A 22968-nucleotide genomic window follows, 5' to 3' on the forward strand; every position below is an offset into this window, starting at 1 on the left:
CTATTTTCCCTAGTTTGCTGGCAGCAAAAATAGAACATATGAACAATGGTCTTTCGCAGGTCAAAATGTAGTCCTTCCATTCGGATCTCCGGGAGAGGGATGGCTTGGGAAGGACTATTGGACGAGGAAGTAATAATGGGGGGGGGGAGACAGACAGAGACAGAAAGACAGGGAAGAGCAAAAGGTTTAGGATAGGGACATGGAACGTACGTACTATGTTACAGGGAGGAAAATTATAAAATTTTAAAGAATAAATGAAACAAAATAATTTAGATTTGGTAGGCATTTGTGAAGTTAAATGGGAAGATAATGGAGTATTGAACAGCGAAGGATATAGAATGTTTTACTCAGGTAATGAAAAGGGCGGCTATAATGGTGTAAGAATAATTCTTGGAAAGCGCTTAAAGGAGAAGATAGTGAAAGTAGAATTTATTGATGATAGAGTTATGATTTTAAGACTTAAAGGGAAAACGAAAGATCTAGTGGTGATACAGACATATGCAGCGACGACTTCGCATGCAACTGAAGAAGTAGAAAATTATGAGAAAATAGAAGAAATTATAAATAGGGAGAAGAAGGGTCCATGCATAATTCTAATGGGAGATTTCAATGCAGTTGTGGGAGAAAAACAGGAAGGTAGTATCGTAGGCAAATATGGTTTAGGCGAAAGAAATGAAAGGGGAGAAGGACTGGTGAATTTCTGTAGACAGAATTCACTAGTAATTGGAAACACTTGGTTCAATCAGCACAAGAGAAGAAGATATACATGGAAATCACCAATAGACGGCGGAAGATATCAGATAAACTATGTTATGATTCAGGACAGGTGTCGGAATCGCTTAAAAAGTGCGAAGACCCTTCCTTGGGCTGATATTTTCTCTGATCATATTCTTGTGCTGGCCGAAGTAGATATTCAACTGAAAAATGTAGGCAGAAGAAAAGTAGGTAACAAAGTGTTGAATAATGAAAAGTTGAAAAACGAGGAAATAAGAAATCTTTTCGTTGAAAAATTCGAAGAAAAATGTTCAAACGAGGAAAGGATAGGCGCAGGTAGTAATGCACGGTGGGAACATATTAAACGTTGCTTACAGCAGGCTGCAGAAGAAGCAGTAAATTACCGCCAACACAAAACTGCTAAGAAACCGTGGGTTACAGAGCAGATGTTGCAGAAAATGAGGAAGAGGAAGATGTGGAAACAGGTTGGTACGGAAGAGGGCAGAAAGATGTACAGGAAGTTAAATAATGAATTACGAAGAGAAACAGACACAGCGAGGGAAGAGTTTTACAAAAGAAAATGCGAGGACGTAGAAGAATTAGAAAGAGTTGGGAAATATGAGGAAACGTACAAGGAGGTGAAATCTATGGAATGTCGGAGGAAACAAGGGGGTATTATGATGGCAGTAGAAAATAAGAATAGGAAGGTAGTCAGCGAGAGAAATTAGATCATAGGAAGGTGGAAAGAATACGTTGAAGACTTATATGAGAGTAGGGATAGACCGTGTAACCTAAATGTTGAAGTAGAAAATGAAGTAGGCTAGGATGATAAAGGATTTAGTATTCTTCGGGATGAGTTTGGAAAGGCTATATCCGAGATTAGGAATGTAAAGGCAACCAGAATAGATAACATACCAATCGAATTCATTAAAAGTATAGGAGACAAGGGAAAGAAAGAATTGTTGCGACTTTGCAATGAAATATATGAAATAGGAGAATGGCCAAAATACTTTCTGAAAACGATCATGATACCGATGGCTAAGAAACCGAACCCAAAGAGATGTGAGGATTATAGAACTATTAGTCTCATATCTCATGCAGCTAAAATTCTGCTCCGAATACTGAACAGAAGGTTATATGAAATAACAAATAAAGATGTTGAGGAGGAGCAGTTCGGGTTCAGGAGAGGCAAGGGCACGAGAGATGCAATTGGATTATTAAGGGCGATCGGTGAAAGATTTATAGAAAAAGGGAAAGAGGAGAATGGCATATATTTATTGATCTAGAAAAGGCTTTTGACCGCGTGAATTGGGAATTGTTGTTGGGAGTACTAACGAAGATATGGTTGGAATGGAAAGAAAGAAGACTCTTTCATGAACATGAACTTATACATGAACCAACAAGTAAGTGTTAGGATAGGGGAAGAACTGACGGAAGAGAGTGCAATTGGAAGGGGAGTTCGACAAGGATGCTGCCTCTCGCCAACACTATTTAATGTCTATCTAGAAGAGATAGTGAAAAAGAGCCTACATGATGATTAGGGATGCGCACGAGTCGAGTCGAGTCGAGATTTAAGCCTGTCTCAACTCGTCTCAAGAAAATGTTGTCTCGACTCGAAAATATGTTTCTGTCTCGACTCGAGTCTCGACTAAACAGTCTCTGTCTCGACTCGACTCAAATTCGAGTCGAGACAAAATATCAGCCAGACCATTATGACTACCTACCTAATTGTCAGTATGGCGACCTTTGGCACGGATAACAACGGCGACACGTCTTGGCATGCACTGAATGATCCTTGGTAGGTCCCTGGAGAGAGTTGACACCACATATGCACACACAGGTCACCTATTTCCCGTAAATTCCGGGGAGGGGGGTGATGCGCCATGACGTCACGTTCAATCACATCCCAGTTGTGTTCGATTGGGTTCAGATCCGGCAAGTTGGGGGGCCAGCACATCACTTGGAACTTGCTCCTGCGTTCCTCGAACCACTCCATCACACTCCTGGCCTTGTGACATGGTGCATCATCTTGTCCAAAAATGCCACTACCGTTCGGAAACATGGTCGTCATGAAGGGGTGTGCGTAGTCTGCAAGCAGTGTGCGATACGCCTCGGCCATTATGTTGCCTTGGTCGAGCTCCACTAGACACATGGATGCTCATGTGATTGTTCCTCAGATAATAATTAAGCCGCAGCCAGCTTGTCTCCGTCCCGCAATACAGGTGTCAAGGAACTGTTCCGTTGGAGTAGGACGGATTCGCACACTCCCATCGTCATGATGAAGAAGATATTGGGATTCATCAGACAATGCAACGCTCTGTCACTGTTCCAAGGTCCAGTGGTGATGGTCACGTGTTCAATTCGGTCGTAGTTGCCGATGTCATGGTGTTAACATTCGAACATGAATGGGTCGTCGGCTGCGGAGACCCATTGCTAGGAGTGTTCGGTGCACTGTGTGTTCAGATTAGTATTGTGAAGGCCTGGGAAAAAACGGAAATTTTGGGTTAAAAAAACAACACTTTTTTACGGTCTTCCCGAACTTGGAAAAAACGGAAAATTTGGGTAAAATTGAAAGTTTCGAATATTTTATTATATTATGCTTTCAAAATTAAAACTATTTTGTATTTACTAGTTTAGAGTTAAGATGATTGAGAACTTATGTTTCTTGAGTTAGAATAGGGAAATTTTGTGCACAACTCAATCAAACACTTCAAAGTTAGCACCGTGATAGAATGGAGTTATGGCTATAAAAGAAACTAAAATATAATTTGTTAGCTTAATTATCCTAGTTAGCTTAATTAGTATAGACGCATTAAAATTATCTTGAGCAATCTTATGAAGTTCCCCCTTGATGGCAGAGAAGTGTTAAAATAACGGGGCGAGAATCGTTTTAGTTAATATGTTAAATCAAACATATATTTTATAGAGATATCTTCCTTGTTCTATGTAAAATTTCCGGAAATTTTGAATCCATTAGAAAAATCATTTGTTCGGAAATATTGGCAAAAACAAGAAAATATAGTTTAAAATCTATTTCTTTTCCTCATTCTAGTAGGCTTCCTTGCTGTAACATGTCTGCAGCATATACAGTAGGAAGTCGAAAATCCGAACTAATTAGGACCCCAGGTAGTTCGAATTTTCAAATTGTTCGGATTTTCGAAAATGACCAAGAAAATGCCATTTAGACTTGCACATACTGTACGGTATGTTCTTCTATCGATACAGTGGTTATTCAGTACGAACAATAACTACAATACCGTACGTAAGACTACTTATATTTAATGTTTCTGAAGAACCTGCTCGTACACTAAATTTCACTGATCTTGTATGTCACACTTAAAACTTATAGGCCTAAGAGAAAATAAAAACAAATATATATATATGACAAACAATTACATATGAATGTAATTTTGTAAAAACACTGTCTTCACACAACGTCGACGGACACACTATTGTTTATTTATCGCTAGTGTTATATTAAGACAAAATGTAAAAAGCTTCTAGGGGCCGCGTTCGGATTTTTGACGTTCGCATTATCGACGTCCTACTGTATATACAAGGTATTTCGCTAACGGAAAAATACTTAAAGCAACAGGTTTTAATTCTACTTATTAGTTTTCTGATTTCTGGTAAAATCCCTCTTTATTCTTTGTATATTTTTCGAATAACTCAAAAAGAGATATGAAATTATTTACACATACACACATATACCGCACACATGAGAAATCTGAGCAGCGAGAAATATATTAAAGGATTGAGTATGTGAAACTTCCGTTCGTTATTATTACAGACTAGCAGAATACCCGTTCTTCGCACGGGGAGAATAGGTTTCGTTTTGAACACAAAGGGCACCAAAACTGTCACCAACGGACTTATGGAGCCCCAAAACTATGAATTCGACATTAATATCGGTAATTTTCAATTATCTTTATATGTCACTATTCCACCTTAGAGTACTAATGGGACTGAATTTCGATTTAAACGGCCGAAAGTGTCACTGTTCATTTCAGCGACCCCGAAAACTATGGATTCGACACTAATATCTGTCATTTTCTCCTTTCCCCTTCCCTCAAGTTGCACTTTAAAGTGAAATGATAAAATCCATCCCGAACCTCATCTATGTTGAAAATTTTATCGAAGTCGGTAAAATTTTCAAAAATTTTGAACCCATTAATAAAAAAAAATAATTTGTTCGGAAATATTAGCAAAAGCAAAAAATATAATTTAAAAACTATTTCTTCGACTGATGCTAGTAATTTTACTTGCTGTAACATTTTTGCAGCATTATACAATGTTGTTTGCTAACAGGAAAAATAATTAAAGCAAATATATAGTCGAGTAAGAAAAATACTGTAGGGCTGAATTTTGATTTAAACGGCATCGGAAGTGTCATTGTTCATTTCAGCGACCCCGAAAATTATGGATTCGACACTAATATCTGTCATTTTCCCCTCTCCCCTTCCCTCAAGTTGAACCTTCAAAGTGAAACGATAAAAAACAACCATTCCGAACCTCATGTATGTTGAAGCTTTTATCGAGGTCGGTCTGATGATTCAAGAGTTATTAAGTCAGAAACATAGTCACTTTCATTTTGGTTGTAATAGATAATCTGTCGCACTAGAAAATATGTATTTGTTTACATACAGGATTTTGTACCTAAAGTTTATATAAGTGTCTATATTAAAATATTAAATAATAGTAATTATACGAGTATGTTTTAATGCATGAGTATTAGTGAAATTTGCCTACTGCTCTTTCTCTTAAGAAGTAATTTGGTTAAAATTAACAAAACTTCACCAGATCAAAGAGCATATTAAGAACTCTGTTTTATTCAAGAGACCTATTTGATGCAATAGAAACACTTCATGTTGGTAGGCTTAAATGTGACTGTAAAAGCTGTGTAATTAATGCACATCCACGAATAAACGACATAAGAGAAATAAGCGCAGACTATTAATTTTGAACTAGCTGAACCTGTGCTCCCTGCACAACTCATCATTCACATATGAGAATGAATCTCCTTGTCATTCCTCATATCTGTACATGTCCCTTTACAGATACAAGTGAAGGACGCCTTCATAAAAATCGGCAAGGGGTATCATAAAGGGGATTTTTTTTTCGATTCTTTTTCAATATCTTGCACCATTTGCAAGATTTGAGTCCACTTGTGGTTGGAATTTCTAATTCATATATGACCAGTGTTTTCATACTTTTTGCATCCATTATGTAATAAGTAAATAAGTTACACACACAATTGACTATGTCAGTGATATACGGAGTTCAATGGGCAAAAAAGAAAAATAAATAAATAAATAAATAAAATAAAATAAAAAATAAAAATAAACTCTCCAAACAATGAAGATTCATCTTAGACTGGAGAAATGGTTATCCTTCGTTTTCTTATCATTTGGCCATGAAACAAACCCCTGAGAAATATACAACTATGTGATGTTGGAACATATAACTCGTAGGGTATGATGCTTTACTTTTTCAAAAATTTCAGTACTTCCAGTGTACCACTAAAAATGTAATAAAGAACTAAAGGCCATGCTTTTTTTTTTAAAAAAAATATTAATTAGAACTGAACAATTTACACAAAATTTGGAATCGACCAATGAAAACGGTACGTTTCTAGCACTTGTGGGTTCAAGATCTCATTGCCGAAAGCACTGGAGACAAACATACAAACTTTTCTATGGGGACAACCATATACGCATAAATCTAGTATTTTAATATATAGATATTAACTGGAATATTTTGATTTTCGAGTGCTATTTTTTAATATTGGTAATATTGAAATTTTTTGAACTTATATTTTTCACGCGTTTGAAAAAAAATATCATTACTATTAAAATTAACCTCATACAAACATTTTTTTTATTTTTTTCAATTTTTCTGGAAAGAAATGGAAAAAAACGGTTTTTTACCAACAGGTTCAAAATTTCCGAAAATTTTACAACACTAGTTCAGATACACTTGTACTTGGCTCAGCATTAAACACTGATATTAGTTGCGACGCAGTTCGCTAATGTCCTGCTTTACCAGTCTGCCCAGCCAACAACATCCGACATATGTAATGAGGTGGGGGGCGCCCAACACCTCGACGTTTAGAGTCGTTTCCCCTTGGTTTCGACACTTGTTGAAGACACTCACCACAGCACTCCTCGAACACCTGACAAGTCTTGCAGTTTCCGAAATTCTTGTTCCTAGTGTTTCTGAGTGAGTACTTTCTTCAAAATAATGTTAAAAATTATAGATAGTTTTTCGAGACATTCGAGTCGAGTCGAGATTTTTACGAGCTGTCTTGACTCGAAAATTCGAGTCGAGAAATACGTTTGTCTCGACTCGTCTCGAATTTTACAAAGTGTGTCTTGACTCGAATCTCGACTCGAATTCGAGTCGAGTCGAGTCGAGATTCGAGACATGTCTCGACTCGTGCGCATCCCTAATGATGATGATAGCATTTCGGTAGGAGGTAGAATGATTAGATGCATAAGATTTGCAGACTATATGCCGATTCTTGCAGAATCTGTAAAGAATTGAATTGAATTGACTTTTAGTTTAACGTCCCGTTCAGCAGCGAGGCTATATGAGACGTGGACCTACTGATTAACGTGGAATCCGAACCACATGAGCTCCCGCCGGGAATCGAACCCGGGTCTCCCACGCCAAAGGCGCGTACGCTAACCGCTTAGCCACGAAGGAGCTCAGAATCTGTAAAGAAAATCAATGAAATGTTAGAAAAAATGAGAAAGGGCTTTGAAGAATATGGGATGATAATAAATGTTAGAAAGACGAAGGGGTGATTGGAACGAAGGGGTCTGTGTCAAATATAAAAGTAGGAGGGGAGAAAATAGAACAAGTGAATAGTTTTCGATATCTGGGTAGTATTCTTAGTAATAACATGAAATGCGAACGTGAAATAAAAGCAAGGATAGGAATGGCGAAAGAAGCCTTTAGGAGGAAGAAAAGTCTGTTTTGTGGAACCTTGAATAAAAAGATGAGAAAAAGACTCATAAAATGCTTCGTGTGGAGTGTTGTACTGTATCGGGCGGAAACGTGGACATTACGTAAAGGTGACGAAAATCGACTGGAAGCCTCTGAAATGTGGGTGTGGAGAAGAATGGAAAGAATTAGTTGGGTCGAGCGGAAAACGAATGAGAGTGTGTTAGAAATGGTGAGTGAGAAAAGAGCACTTTTAGATATTATTAGGAAGAGGAAGAGAAACTGGTTGGGACATTGCCTAAGAAGAGATTGTATCATGAGGGCCGCCCTAGAGGGTATGGTGGCGGGAAAGGGAGGGAGAAGGCTCAGTTGCGGCAAGTGACCTGCCAATAAAGGCAGAATACCTATGAATGAATGAATGAATCCGAGGTTCGCTGTTGTAGTTGATGATATTGTTAACGATGATGAATGCTTCAAACTAGATCGACGATAGGTCACACTTTTTGTTATTTTTGGAGATCAACGATTTCTTGGCGCAAATATATCTATTTAACTTCCTCTTAACCCTTGAACTAAAGTAAAGAGCACAATTTTTCGAAATCTCCTTCCGCGCATAGAAAAGAACTGGTTCCATCCTGTATTACCTCGCTGAAATTGTATAAAATTGGTAAATTTTGAATTTGGATCAAAAAAGAGTGAAAAATGTGGTCATCGCTATGTCAAAACAGAACAACTTCAATGTCACCACAGGGATATAGGTCCTACTCCTCACTCTATTCACCGCTCAACTTTATCTCCCACCGACTTTAGAAACAAAAGAGTTTCCAATAAAATCGTTTGGAAACACCATGGTTTTATTTTATTATAATACTAGAGGTCAGGTTTCAGAAGGTAGGGATAGAGCATGTGACATCTTGAGGAAAAAAAAACATTGCAGGTTCAGAGTGCTGTTTTCCATTATAAAAGGGATTCTCGGAAAACTCGATTCCCACAACCTGAAAAGGCAAACATTTGAAAAGAATTTAGACATCATTCGTGGCAACAACCTGACGACAAGATTTTTTGCTTTGAAATACAATACGTGAAAAATAGGTGTTGTTTCCTCCAATGGAGTGAGTGTACCATGGATCGAATGTAGCGCATACCCGCGTACTTCCAAAATTTTAGGTGGCTATACGATAGTTTACCAAATTTAGAGGGAGGTATACGCCTTATATCCGCGTATATCCTCCATTACATCCCTGCTTGTTTCGTCTGTTTAAGGTTATTCTTAACGTCCAAATAGTTTGTTTCTAACACGGTAGATGCCGCCACCGTCACCAATGTTAACATATACAACTAACAAAATTAAAACAATCAAAAATAAAATGAATAATTCAAAAAAAAAAAAAAACAATCCAAAAACGAATACAGTCTGCTTAATGGACGTTACAAAATCTAGAGAATGGTGCGTGCCACTTTCGCATATTGTTATTAGTTTCATTGTTAGAGGCCAACATTGTTAAATAATCAATCAACTTTATATGATATACTTTCTACCAGAAACTGACCAAACTTTGCACATCCATTTACAATTGAAATAACTAGGGAACGGGAAGTGTCGATTTCACATATTATTAGTTTCGTTGTTCGGGGTCACCATATTAAATAAACAATCGTTATTGTTATATATTATATAACAATATTGTTATATATGTTATCAACTTCATCTGCTAGAATTTCTTCCAGAAACTGACCAAACATGGCACACCCATTTGCGATTGAAATATCAAGGGATGGTGAATGTCCATTTTACATATTGTTGTTAGTGTCATTGTTGGAGGCCACCATTATTAAGTGGACAATCAATTTTATCTGGTACACTTTCTACGAGAAACTGACCAAACTTGGCACAATCACTTATGATTGAAATATCTAGGGAATGGTTCGTGTCGATTTCACATATTGTAGTTAGATTCATTGTTAGAGGCCACCATTGTTAAATAGACCATCAACTTTATCTGCTGCACCTTCTACCAGAAACTGACCAAACTTAGCACACTCATTTACCGTTAAAATATTCAACAAATGGTACTTGTAGATTTCACATATTGTTGTTAGTTTTATTGTTGGAGGCCACCATTTTTAAATAAACAATAAACTTTATCTGCCATCCTTTCTACAAGAAACTAAGTTCTGCACACCCATTCATGATTGAAATATCTAGGGAATGGTACGTGTCGATTCCACATATTGTTTCTGGTTTCATTGTTGGGGGTCACCATATTAAATAAACCATCGTTGGAGAACGCCATTGTTAAATAGACCATCAACTTTACTTGCTACACCTTCTACCAGAAACTGACCAAACTTGCCACACACATTTACGATTGAAATATCTAGGGAATGGTACGTGTCGATTTCACATATTGTTGTTAGTTTAATTGTTGGAGGCCACCATTGTTAAATAAACAATCAACTTTATCTGCCATACTTTCTACAAGAAACTAACCGAGCTTTGCGCACCCATTCATAACAGAAATATCTAGGGAATGGTAAGTGTCGATTCCACATATAGTTGCTAGTTTCATTGTTGGATGTCACCATTGTTAAATAGACAATCAACTTTATCTACTACACTTTCTACCAGAAACTGACCAAACTTTGCACATCCATTTACAATTGAAATAACTAGGGAACGGTACGTGTCTATTTCTCATATTATTAGTTTCATTGTTGGGGGTCACCATATTAAATAAACAATCCTTGGAGACCACCATTGTTAAATATATCATCAACTTTATCTGCTACAATTTCTTCCAGAAACTGACCAAATTTGGCACACTCATTTGCGATTGAAATATCAAGGGATGGTGAATGTCCGTTTTACATATTGTTATTAGTGTCATTGTTGGAGGCCACCATTGTTAAGTGGACAATCAATTTTATCTGCTTCACTTTCTACGAGAAACTGACCAAACTTGACACAATCACTTACGATTGAACTATCTAGGGAATGGTTCGTGTCGATTCCATATATTGTAGTTAGATTCATTGTTAGAGGCCACCATTTTTAAATATACCATTAACTTTATCTGCTACACCTTCTACCAGAAACTGACCAAACTTGGCACACTCATTTACCGTTAAAATATCTAAGGAATGGTACGTGTTGATTTCACATATTGTTGTTAGTTTCATTGTTGGGGTCACCATATTAAATATACAATCGTTGGAGGCCACCATTGTTAAATATACAATACAATTTCCACTAGAAACTGACCAAACTTGGCACAGCCATTTACGATTGAAATATCTAGTGAATGGTATGTGCCAATTTTAGATATTGTTGTTAGTGTCATTTTTGGAGGCCACCATTGTTAAATATACAATCAAGTATTTTAATGTGCTACAATTTCCACCAGAAACTGACCAAACTTGGTACACCTATTTACGATTGAAATATCAAGGGATGGTGGATGTCCATTTCATATATTGTTGTTAGTTTCATTATTGGAGACCGACATTTTAAATAATCAATCAATTTTATCTCCCATAGTTTCTGCGAGAAACTGACGAAACTTGGCACACTCATTTACGATTGAACTATCTAGGGAATGGTTCGTGTCGATTCCATATATTGTAGTTAGATTCATTGTTGGAGGCCACCATTGTTAAATAGACAATCAACTTTATTTGCTACACCTTCTACCAGAAACTGACCAAATTTGGCACACTTTTTATGATTGAAATATCTAGGGAGTGGTATGTGTCGGGTTCACATATTGTTGTTTATTTCATTGTTGGAGATCACCAGTTTTAAATAGACAATCAACTTTATCTGCTACATTTTCTACCAAATACCGACAAAACTTGGCACACAAATTTACGATTGAAATATCAAGGGATGGTGCATGTCGAATTCACATATTGTTCTTAGTGTCATTGTTGGAGACCACCATTGTTAAATAGACAATCAACTTAATCTGCTACACTTTCTACCAGAAATTGGCCAAACTTTGCACACTCATTTACGGTTGAAATATCTAGCAAATGGTACGTGTAGATTTGACACATTGTTTTTAGTTTCATTGTTGGTGGGTCACCATTGTTAAAATAAAAAAATCGTTGGTTGAAACCATTGTTATATAAACAATCAATTTTATCTTTCACACTTACCAACAGAAACTTACGACACCTGGCACACCCATTATATCACGACTGAGGAATGGTACCGGTCAATTTTACATATTGTTGTTAGTTTCATTGCTGGAGGCACTATTGTTAAATAAACAATCAACTTTATCTTTTGTACTTGTAACCAGAAACTGACAAATTTTGCACTCCTAAGTGTATTTACAATTGAAATATCTAGGGAATGGTACATGTCAATTTCACATATTGTTATTAGTTTAATTCTTGAGGCCACTGTTAAATAAACAATCAACAATATCTGCCATACTTTCCACCAGAAACTGACAAACTGGGCACACCCATTTATAATTGAAATATGTATAGAATGGAACATGTCGATTTCACATGTTAATTGGAGGCCACCACTGTTAAATAGAGAATCAACTTAATCTTCCACACTTACTACCAGAAACTGACCAAACGTGGAATTTAAATATCTAGGAAATATTACATGTTTATTTCACATATTGTTATTAGTTTTGTTGTTGGAGGTCACCAATATTAAATAAACAATCAACTTCATCTTCCATACTTGCTACCAGAAACTGGACAAACTTTGCACAGCTTTGAAATATCTAGGGATGGTACGTGTCGATTTTACATATTATTGATAGTTTTATTGTTGGAGGCTACCAGTTTTAAATAAACAGTAAACTTTATCTTTCATGCTTGCTAAAAGAAACTAAACAAACTTTGCTTACCTATGTAAGATTGAAACATCTATGGAATGGTGAATGTTGATTATAAAGAGCTAACAAGCCCCCTGCAAAATCATGTGTAATACTTGAGTATGCGTTGTGATATAACGATAATTATTCGTGCTCAAACAATCTGGCCTAATTCCGATTAAATTTGGTTTCATTGGGGGGGGGGGATAACAAGTCAAGTGTAAATGTTATTGTTCGGAAAATGGAATAGTGAAAAAAAAAACTTTTCGTTCAGAACACAGTTGCGTCTGCTTTGCAACCACTTGATTCCGTTTCATGCCACCAGATTTTCTTTTGTCTCAGACGAGGCGGGATGATCCCCTACAGCATTCCAAAATTACCCTCTAAATACCTCTATAATGGACCTGTGGTTCACAGTAGAAACTGCACACTTGAACTCTGTTGAGATTCTGTGTAAGTTTGGCGTCTAAGGCAAGCTTGCGTACGTACAAATTGAGAGAGTAAACATTTATTAGGGAACGAGAAGTTCTCGAAATAAATTTACAAACTGAATATTTGTTCGCGACAGGAGAGCAGGATCACCTGGCTCTCATTGTTGAGACTAGTGCTGTAAAATTTCCGGAAATTTTGAACCGGCTGGTAAAAAACCGTTTTTTCCGGTTCCTTTCCGGAAAATTTGGAAAAATTGGAAAATAACAAAAATCTTTGTATTAGGTTAGTTTTACTAACGGAAAAGTTTTTTCTTCGAACGCGTGGAAAATGTAAATTGAGAAATTTTAATATTGTGAATATTTAAAAAAAGAAGCATTCGAAAATAAAACTGTTGTAATTATTCTTGAAAATTAATAGTCTGTACTCATTCCCTTTATGTGTCTTTTAGTCGTTTACTCCTGGTTGTGCATTAATTACAGAAATTTTATAATTGCATACACATCTACCATCATGAAGCGTTCCTGTTGCAACAAATAGGGCTCTTGAATAAAACTGAGTTTTTAATGTGCTCTTTGATCTGGTGAAATTTTGTTAATTTTAACCAAACTACTTCTTAAAAGAAAGAGCAGTAGGCAAATTTCACTAATGCCCATGCATTAAGACACATAATTACAATTATTTAATATTCAAATACAGACTTTAATGTAAACTTTATGTACAAAATTTCGTATGTAAACAAATACCTGTTTTCTAGTGCGACAAATTATCTACATTTATAAAAATGAAAGTGACTATATTTGTAACTTAACAACTCTTGAACCACCAGACTGATCTCGATAAAAAAAAAAAGAAAAAAAAGAAAAAAAGATCAACATGGATGAGGTTTGGACCTGGGATGGATTTTACCATTTCAATTTGAGAGTGCTACTTGGACGGAGGATGTGCGGATATATATTGAAAATTACTTATCTTAATGTCGAACTCATAGTTTTCGGAGTTGCTGAGATGAACAGTGACATTTCCGATGAAGCTTAAATTCAGCACTGCAACTAGGGAGAAGAGGAGGAGAGATACATAAAATGATCAAAAATGACCGATGATAGTGTCGAATCCATAGTTTTCGTGGTTGCTGAGATGAACAGTAACACTTCCGATGCTGTTTAAATAAAAATTCAGGCCCCATTAGTTACTCCTAAAGGGGGAAGGTGACATGTAAAAGTAATTGAAAATGACTGATAGAGTCTACTAGTGTCGAATTTATAGATTTCGGGGTCCTTTAGTTCATTCGTGACAGTTTTGGTGCCCCTTACACCCAAAATGAAACTTATTCTCCCTGTGCGAAGAACGGGTATTCTGTTAGTCTTTAATAATAAAGACGGAAATTTCAAATGTTAAATTCTTTAATATGTTTGTCGCTGCTCAAATTTTCGTACTTGTGCGGTGTATGTTTGGATATGTAAATAAGATCATCTCTCTTTTTGAGCTGTTCGAAAAATATAGGCCTAATTAGAAATAACAAAGAGGAAATTTTATAGGGAACCAGGAAACTAAAAGGTAAAATTAAAAGTTGATCTTCAAGTATTTTTCCTGCTAGCGAAATACGTTGCTGCAGACACGTTACAACAAATAAGATTATTATCAGGCGAAGAAATAGTTTTTAAATTATATTTTCGGGAGCACCTGGATTGCGCACACTCTAGATCCCGAATTGCGCACAAATCTCTGTTGGCCTCTTTTAACACATATTTTTGTCCAACGTTGCCAAAATGTCAGCTTTAATATTGTGCGCAAACAAGGTTTTCTTTCAGACTAGGATAGAAACAGAAATTAGAAATAAAATACAAATTGGATTGAATAAATATAATTTGATCAATGAATACAATACATCTCCAAAACCAAGTATTTACATTTACAAGCCACATGTTAAAATTTTCTTGGTCCCAATTTTAAACCTACAATTTTTAGAAATGTAATCCTCCTTATCTCATACTCTGAATATGTATCACCTTTAAACATCTTTAGGCATGAACTAAATATAATTGGATCAGTAAATACAATACAAGATACCTCCAAAACCAAGTTTCTCTATATTTATAATCTACATGTTAAAATTTTCTTGGTTGTAATTTTAAGCCTACAGTTTTTAGAAATTTAATTCTCCTTGTCTGATACTCTGAATATGCACCACTTTTAAGCATCTCATACTGCTTCAATATGAAATTATATCTCTTCACATCTTCCTTTCTTTGTGTATTGGTATCTCCATTAGTAATTGATCTTAATTTCAATTTTGTTTCGGATTGTGTCTTCAACGAAGATGAAATCACCTGATAAATATCCGGACTCGGTGAATAGAACTGTTCATTGTAATGTTTATGAAATGCTTTCGCCCCATTCGTCGTTCGAGGAGCTACTGAGGGTTCTGAAGCCCATATTCTAGGTGGAAATCTAAATAAAACGAAGGAAACAATTATTAAAAACATACTCAATAATAATAATAATAATAATAATAATAATAATAATAATAATAATAATAATAATAATAATAATAATAATAATAATATAGTACAGTAGGCATGCTTCTCACTATTATCCAAGTTTTATGGAAAAATTGACAATTGAAAATCAAAATGAATAATGTTCTCCCTTGTCGTAAAACTTTACTTTTATAAATTTATTAACGTCTGTCCTTAACATTTTTTTCAGCCATATAATATACTTGTTACAATAATATACTATACAATAAACTTAGATTACAATACTATTAATTCAAACATTGATGTTTATAATCGACTTCCTCATATAAATACTGATTATTCCAATATAATCCTTGCAATATTACACGATTTACTTATTAATAATATGGAATCTGTCAATATATGTTAAATCACCTTTCTAAATCTAGTTAGAAACAGTATTTTGTACCTATCTGCTAGTTTCTTCAATGTAATTTTCGAGTACGAAGTCGGAGAAGCGAAGACCTTCATTGTCCGGTGCAACTGATATCAAATCTGCAAACGCATCGGATACTTCAGTTGGATGTAAATATGAAAGACCGAAAAACGACTTTAACCACATCCCTGTAAAATACAATTAAACCCCTCAATTACACTACTGTTTCGGTATTTTATGATTTCTAATGTAATTTAAAATATAACAAGTCTGATGATCATTATAGTTAATATTGACAATTTATTATATCGTCGTCTGAGATTCAACACCGCGTAAGTAACCCTTCGCTAATTTTACAGGAGAAAAAAAAAGTTTACAAAAATAATTTTAGCCTTAATATAAGCAGGCTAAAATAATTTTAGCCTTTTAGGGAATAACAGAATCATCTATCGTTAACCAGATTGTGCACAACCTTATACTGATTCTAATAGTATCAAACACTCAAGTTCGCCAAAATTGGAGACATACGAGCTGTTTAATCCCAGACAACGATATATTGTATTTCTTCTTTCTTATATGAGACAAGAGGGAATCCTTCTTATATAAGGAACCCCATAATTATTCAGAAGAATTTCTATTTAACTCAACGATATGTAGTTCACAAAAGTAGAATCGAATAGGAACGACTTAGTCTCTGAGTGCCAACGACGGTAAGATGTCACAATGTTGGAAGACTATTAACGAAATGTGTATAATAACAATTCAGATTGGAATTACTTTGAACAAGGTATAATCAATTGTTTTACTTGTTAACAATTAAAAGCTTTTATTATTTAAAAAAATATATTATTACATGCCATCTTTATCTGGTACTAAAAGCAATGACATCTCAGAGGAATCAATTTTGTTTACTGAAAGTTTATTAATTTCACTGTCTTGATTAGTTGGCTAACAAGCAAAACTTTATGAAGGAAAATCACCTAGAGTACCTACCTAACTCAGACTGTGGATTCAAGTAGGCTCGATATAAGTGCTTGTTGCCCTGGATCTTTCTCCACCAAGATTGACCCAAATGGAATAGACATCCAATGATGTTACATTCTGGAAATACCTCCCTGATAGCTTCGTGAGCTGCAGTTTCAAAGTCTACATGGATCGTCTTCAAATTTATTTCAGGTTCTAAACTTCTTATCATTTCCCACATTGCCTTCTAAGTTTCCTTATCCTTCCCCGGCAAAAACGCATAATATAGAGGCAAATAAAATTGGTTCTTGTATGCGTGAATAGTATACAGCTGATGAAAGTGACGAGGAGCATATGTAAATGTACCATCTGCGTACATCTCAACATCATTTGTCTCAAATATAAATCTGAAAAGTGAGACGAGGAGAAATGTTACTTCAGTTGCATTAAATTTATTAACACTAATACTACAAATCTAACAATTCCTACTATTCAGCTGTTCATCATAATCAAGTCTAAAATGTCAAATGAAAAGCTTAAAGGAAAAAAACAGCCAACAATATTGAAATATTGAAACTATACTAAATATTATTACATACACTACGACTATGTACAGTAAATGTTATCATTATACGTACCTAATGTTACTCGCACAAGTTAGGACGATAATCTTAGCTTCTTTATTTACAAATAGAAACTTTTCTCCATCATGACTGAACTCATCTTCTCTTTCAATCATTTGCTCAACAGCCTCTGTAATATTTCTTGGACGAACTGGTGTGTCTTTCTTTTTCGAATACAGTACATCGCTTCTCTACACCTCTTCATATCCTTATGCGTTAATTTCCCTGTATTTTCGGGTATACCGCTGCTCTTTTCTTACAGATTTTTCGTAACTCGTGACTTTGAACCCTTGAAAAATCGCTCAAGTGATTGTGCTGTCCTCTTTCTTCCAAAATAACAGTTCTGTCGCAATCAGTGATAATGACGGCACAACATGATGTCGCGGCCACGAACGGTCTCAAGGGGAAAACTAGACCTTCGTGGTGGACTGGTAGGATTCTCAGTGTTAGAAAGTTGTAAAAACACCGCTTCTATCATTTGCATTTAAAGAACAACGAATAGTTTGTTCACGCTCCCAAGTAAGCTCTGGTAGAATTCAAAATATAGGTTTTATATACACGAGCGCTTAACTAATTTATGGGCGTACTGACAGGGTGTGAAGACACCGATATAGAGAACGATAGCCAAGAACCACAAATATTTATATACCGCCAGAGGATAATTATATCACAACAAGATTAATTCATATCAGGGCCACTATTTATGTGGGCCAAGGTTCGAATCTCAATGTAGCCACCAATTTATGTCAGTGGGTACATATCCCAACGATTCTGTTATCAAATTATGTGCGTGACGCGGGGTATCGCATGTCACAGGCCGACAACAATTATGTCGCGCGTGCACATTCCACCAATCTGTCACCATTTTATGGCAGCGGGTGCATATTCCTTCCGCTTACCACCATTTTATGTCCACAAAGTATGTCTTGGTGGAGGAGGTTGTTATTAGCACAATAATAATGAATAATAGCAAGAGGTAGCCTTGAAAAAGGCTGTTTATATAGGGACTTTAAATTAGTCCGTGTCAAAGAGGAGCTATGCAGCTCAGATGATAGATGGTTAAATGACATACAATTTCCATAACAACCGAGTGAGGGCGCAAAGGAGCAGATGTCCATCTCAAGCAAATAGGCTATCGAATGACCACTCGTCAAGGGAGACAGCTTTAGGGTCCCGTAACAATACAAATAACAAAAGCAAGGCGGTTTTCGTCAAAGTAAGGACGAGGGTGGTCAGTACACAAGAGAACGAATGATTACAAGTATTATGACATTAGCGAGAAGGCGTCAGCGAGTTGGAATACCACTGCTATCAGCCAGTTCAAAATACTTAGCAAATTAGCATATCAAAACATATTATATCGTTATAATTAAACACGAGATTACTGCTCGAATTAAAAGAGATCTAGGAAATCAAAAGTAATTAGCAATTCACACAAACGATATTTAAGCAACAAAAGGTTGCAAAGTAATTTTGAAACTACTTGGGAGGTGATCCCCTTTACAGTTAAGCGACTTGATGAAAAGATAATGCAAATGACAGTTACATGAAAATATTAAATAAACAGTGATAACCCACCTGAGGTCCGTGGTCCTACCTCCAGGCACTCCAAGTCGAGATGGGAAGACTCCGGGGTTATCTTCGACGTTGCTGTAGCCGTTTCGTACGCACCAGGTAGCACAATCACTTAACAGCACTAAAAACACTATTACGATAAAACTTACTTGTACTTCGAGCGGCTGAAATACAAGAGCAGGATAGACGGACGACGATCAGGACTTCATGTAAGACGATGTCGTCACTGAGCTTCGTACGGGATTAGAAGTCTTCGGAAATTTGGGACTTCGCACAGGCTGGTCTTCTCCTGGATGGATGATGGAATAGAGGTGAGACGAATGGTGAATGCAGTTCCCAGATTCGAACTACGTCCAACAGGATTTCATTCCACAGGTTATCTGCCTTCTCCAGTAGACTACAACATGGGCACGTCGATACGAGGCGTAATATAGTTATTGAGAAATAATTATGAAACGTTCACCAAAAGGGAAGTATTGATAATGTTTTTGGAATGACGTAAACAATGCAAGTTCGAGTTAGGAAGAATTTTATTAGCTGGCTCGAATAAGTCCGTAGACTGAATACGTTACAGGGTGACTTTCCTACATGAGGTCTTCGATAGATACGTAACTCAGCGTTAGCACAGGTTAACGAGTATTGTTTTAGGAAGCATTTAGGTACACAAAGGTTGAGTTAATGAGAGATCTTGAAGAGATCCGTGTAGAGCCAGTGCTCAGATTAGGTAAGCAGAATCTGAGTAGTAGTAACTAAGTTTGTAGGTTGATTGTATACTCACAGTGAGAACAGAGGTACTGTCCAGTTGAGCACTTAAGATTGAATTAGTGATAACACACACTGCTCGTCTCCAATGATGAATCTTTATGAAATGTCCGTGGTGGAAGGAATACCGTCCTTACGCCGTATGATGGAATGTAACAGTCACTGCCGACACAATAGCACAAGTCGGTGAGGGATGTAACAAAGTTTCTCCCGACCGAAGAACGGGCTATATCAAGAGTGTCAACGTTCCAGCGTAGTTCCAAGTTAGACTGTGGACGATAAGTCCATGTCTTGGAGTTTGATGGAACTTTACCCGAAGGAAGCAACAAGCGGGAGCTTGTGCCACTTCTAAAGGTGATCGGAATTCCCCCGAAGGGGGCAACGGGCGGAGGCCCGCGCCTCTTCGAAAACTAGATGATGATCCCCAATCTCCCAATGACTTAATCACCACTGAAGAGAGATGTCCTCACTTTTTGTTTGTCCTTATCATTCTCACACGGCACTAGGTTAGGGACGTGTGAAGGCAGGGGTAAGTCAGGGTTTTACCTGATTGGATTTCTAATTATTTATGAAACGAATTTAAGTTTCTGCGACTGCGTAAGCAGGCAGAGGGCGTATCCTAAAAGCTTCCTTTACATGGGAAAATTTCTTGATACAAAAAGCCTGATAACCTGAGAAGGTTAACATTTGACCTCACGTGTACAAAGAGTCACTTTTAGTTACAGATAGTACAATTTACTAAGACAATTTTAATTACACCATGACTCTCCAAACACATTATATTTCTAATAAAATTTCAAGAGTTCAAAAGTTCAAACTTTGCAAGTGTGCTTAAAAATAATAACTTAGGTCTGTGACAATTTATATTACTAAAACGTCCAAAAACAGAGTGAATAATCAAATTTATAATCGAACACTTGTGGTTGTATTACAGGAAGATGAGACTCTGTGTCAGAGTTATTGAATATATTACTGGCTAGCAAAATAACCTTTTTAACCTTTAAGTTAACTAAATGAAAATCGGATTAATTCTGTCGTCTCTATTTATTTAAGAGTGTGATAACCAAAAGTAGGAATCTATTACTTTCCTGTAGGCGGAAATATTATCGTCTCTAGACGAGAAAGGTTATGGTTTAACTGCTTCTTGAGCAGACAGTGAGCTGGCTGGGAGGGATGAAGCAGACAGAATATTTCATCCAACAAAAAAAAAAAAAATAAAAAATAAAAAAAAAATAAAATAAAATAAAGACAGCTGGAAGGATCTTGAATGCGCGAAGAGAATGACTAACACTTCCCTGTTTTCTCGTTTTTCCTTGTTTTAAGATTTAAGAAAAAAAATAAACTTGTCTACGCAATTAGAAAAATAATTGTCGTTAATTGTTTGAGTAATTGTGGAGTGTGGCAAAAATTTGGCGCCAATTGAGATGGCGCGTGTGGCACACTACAATGATTTTAACGTACATCTGGAAAATAAATTTGTCAAGAGTGTCAGATATATATGTGGTATATCGTTAGCAAATTTACTTTGCTATATAATATTAAAATTATACTGTATATACTGTAATACAAAAAATATAATTATTTATAGTTATCCTATGCTCTTTTCCTCATCAAATAAATAATTAATAATTATACTTTACTTGCCGTTACTGTGATCCTTTCTTATTCTCCCGAAATCGACGATACTTAATACCATCTTTAATCACACAAGCAACTCCTTTTTCAGTAACACTTACTCGGAAATCCGCCATTCTCTAGTGTCAAAACAAGGCAGTCACAACACAAACCCAAAGAAGGTATAAAAAATACATTCAACTTGTCAATAAAGTCATACATATATACAAACATAACAGAAGAGGAAATATTTTCACTCTGACAACATTGCTTAATTTTTTTGTGCGCAATCCTGTACATTATGACAGGTTGTCAACGGCTTATCAGGTAAAACTGATAAAACCGGAAAAGTGTGCGCAATATCATTGCAGCCATATTTTTTAGGTTTTGCCAATATTTCCGAACAAAAGATTTTTTTAATGAGTTCAACATTTTCATGAAATTTTGCACAGCACAAGGACAATACGTATCTTCATAAAATATATATTTCACTTTAACATACTGGTATTTACTAAAATAATTCTGGCCCTGTTATTAAACACTTCCCTGCCATGAAATGGTAACTTTATAAGATTACCTAAGACAATTTAAATGCGTCTATATTAATCCCACTAAGATTATATTTTAGTATCTTTTGTAGCCATAACTCCAGTTTATCACGGTGTTAACTTTAAAGGAGTGGTACAAATATATTTGTTGCCGCAAAATTTCCCTATTCTAATACAAGAAACCTAACTACTCAATGATCTACTGTAAACTAGTTAACTAGTCAACTGTAAACTAGTAAATATAAAATAGTTCATTTTAAAAACACAATGTAGTATAATATTCGAAAATTTCAATTTTTCCCAATTTTTCTGTTTTTTCCAAGCTCGTAAAAACGGTAAAAAACTGTTTTTTTACCCAAAATTTCCGTTTTTTTTCCAGGCCTTTACAACACTAGTTGAGACACTAAAATATTCCAATTATACAGAAGATAAACATTACGAAACTATTTTTATTTACTTACTTATTCCTCGGGGGAGGTGTATTCTATTTCAGAATACTAAGATAAGCATATCTCTATGTTTCAAGGGTGCTTCCACCCCACCTCCCACAAGTGTTTTTTCGGGCGGGCGAACCAGACCTTGCCCGTGGCTCCATGCAATGTGTGTGTGTGTGTATGTATGTATGTATGTATGTATATAAAATGTAAAATATTTTTGAGCCAGTGTTTCCAATGCAAATAATAGAACCGCACGGCAACAACTCGCCATGGGCCCCGTAAGAACAAATTCCGCCTTGTCAACTTCTACACATCAGTGGCTTTTCCCATACTTTATTCTATGATTACACTTAACTGAATATACTTTTCAAGTTTCTAGCTCATTTTCTTGGAGAATGCGTAAGACTTTCTTAGTGTTGCCACGAGACGAGACGAGAGAGGACCCTTTGAGGCGAGACACGAAACGAGACGATATATTTTGTGAAATGTCTTCGTCTCGTGTCTCGAAAAATATAAACACAGTTTTTGAATTTGTTTAAAAATTTATTAGCTCGGAATAAATTATTTGCCTTCGAAATGTGTCCCTGCTTTTTTATTTCAAATGATCCAAATTATTCAATAT

General features: G+C 36.0%; 1 protein-coding gene across 1 annotated transcript; it reads right to left on the bottom strand.

The window, feature by feature from the left end:
* Positions 1 to 15857: 15857 nt before the first annotated feature.
* On the bottom strand, positions 15858 to 17048 carry LOC145687408 (uncharacterized). The gene is made up of 2 exons (XM_081760866.1): positions 16818 to 17048; positions 15858 to 16012 (listed from the first exon to the last, which is right to left on the bottom strand). Exons 1-2 carry the CDS (start codon positions 17026 to 17028, stop codon positions 15858 to 15860), a joined length of 366 nt encoding a protein of 121 aa, XP_081616992.1. The 5' UTR covers positions 17029 to 17048.
* Positions 17049 to 22968: the final 5920 nt, after the last annotated feature.

Source organism: Thermobia domestica, chromosome 6 (genome assembly GCF_964235325.1).
Source record: "Thermobia domestica chromosome 6, izTheDome1.hap1.1, whole genome shotgun sequence".
In the NCBI taxonomy this organism is placed as follows: Eukaryota; Metazoa; Arthropoda; class Insecta; order Zygentoma; family Lepismatidae; genus Thermobia; species Thermobia domestica.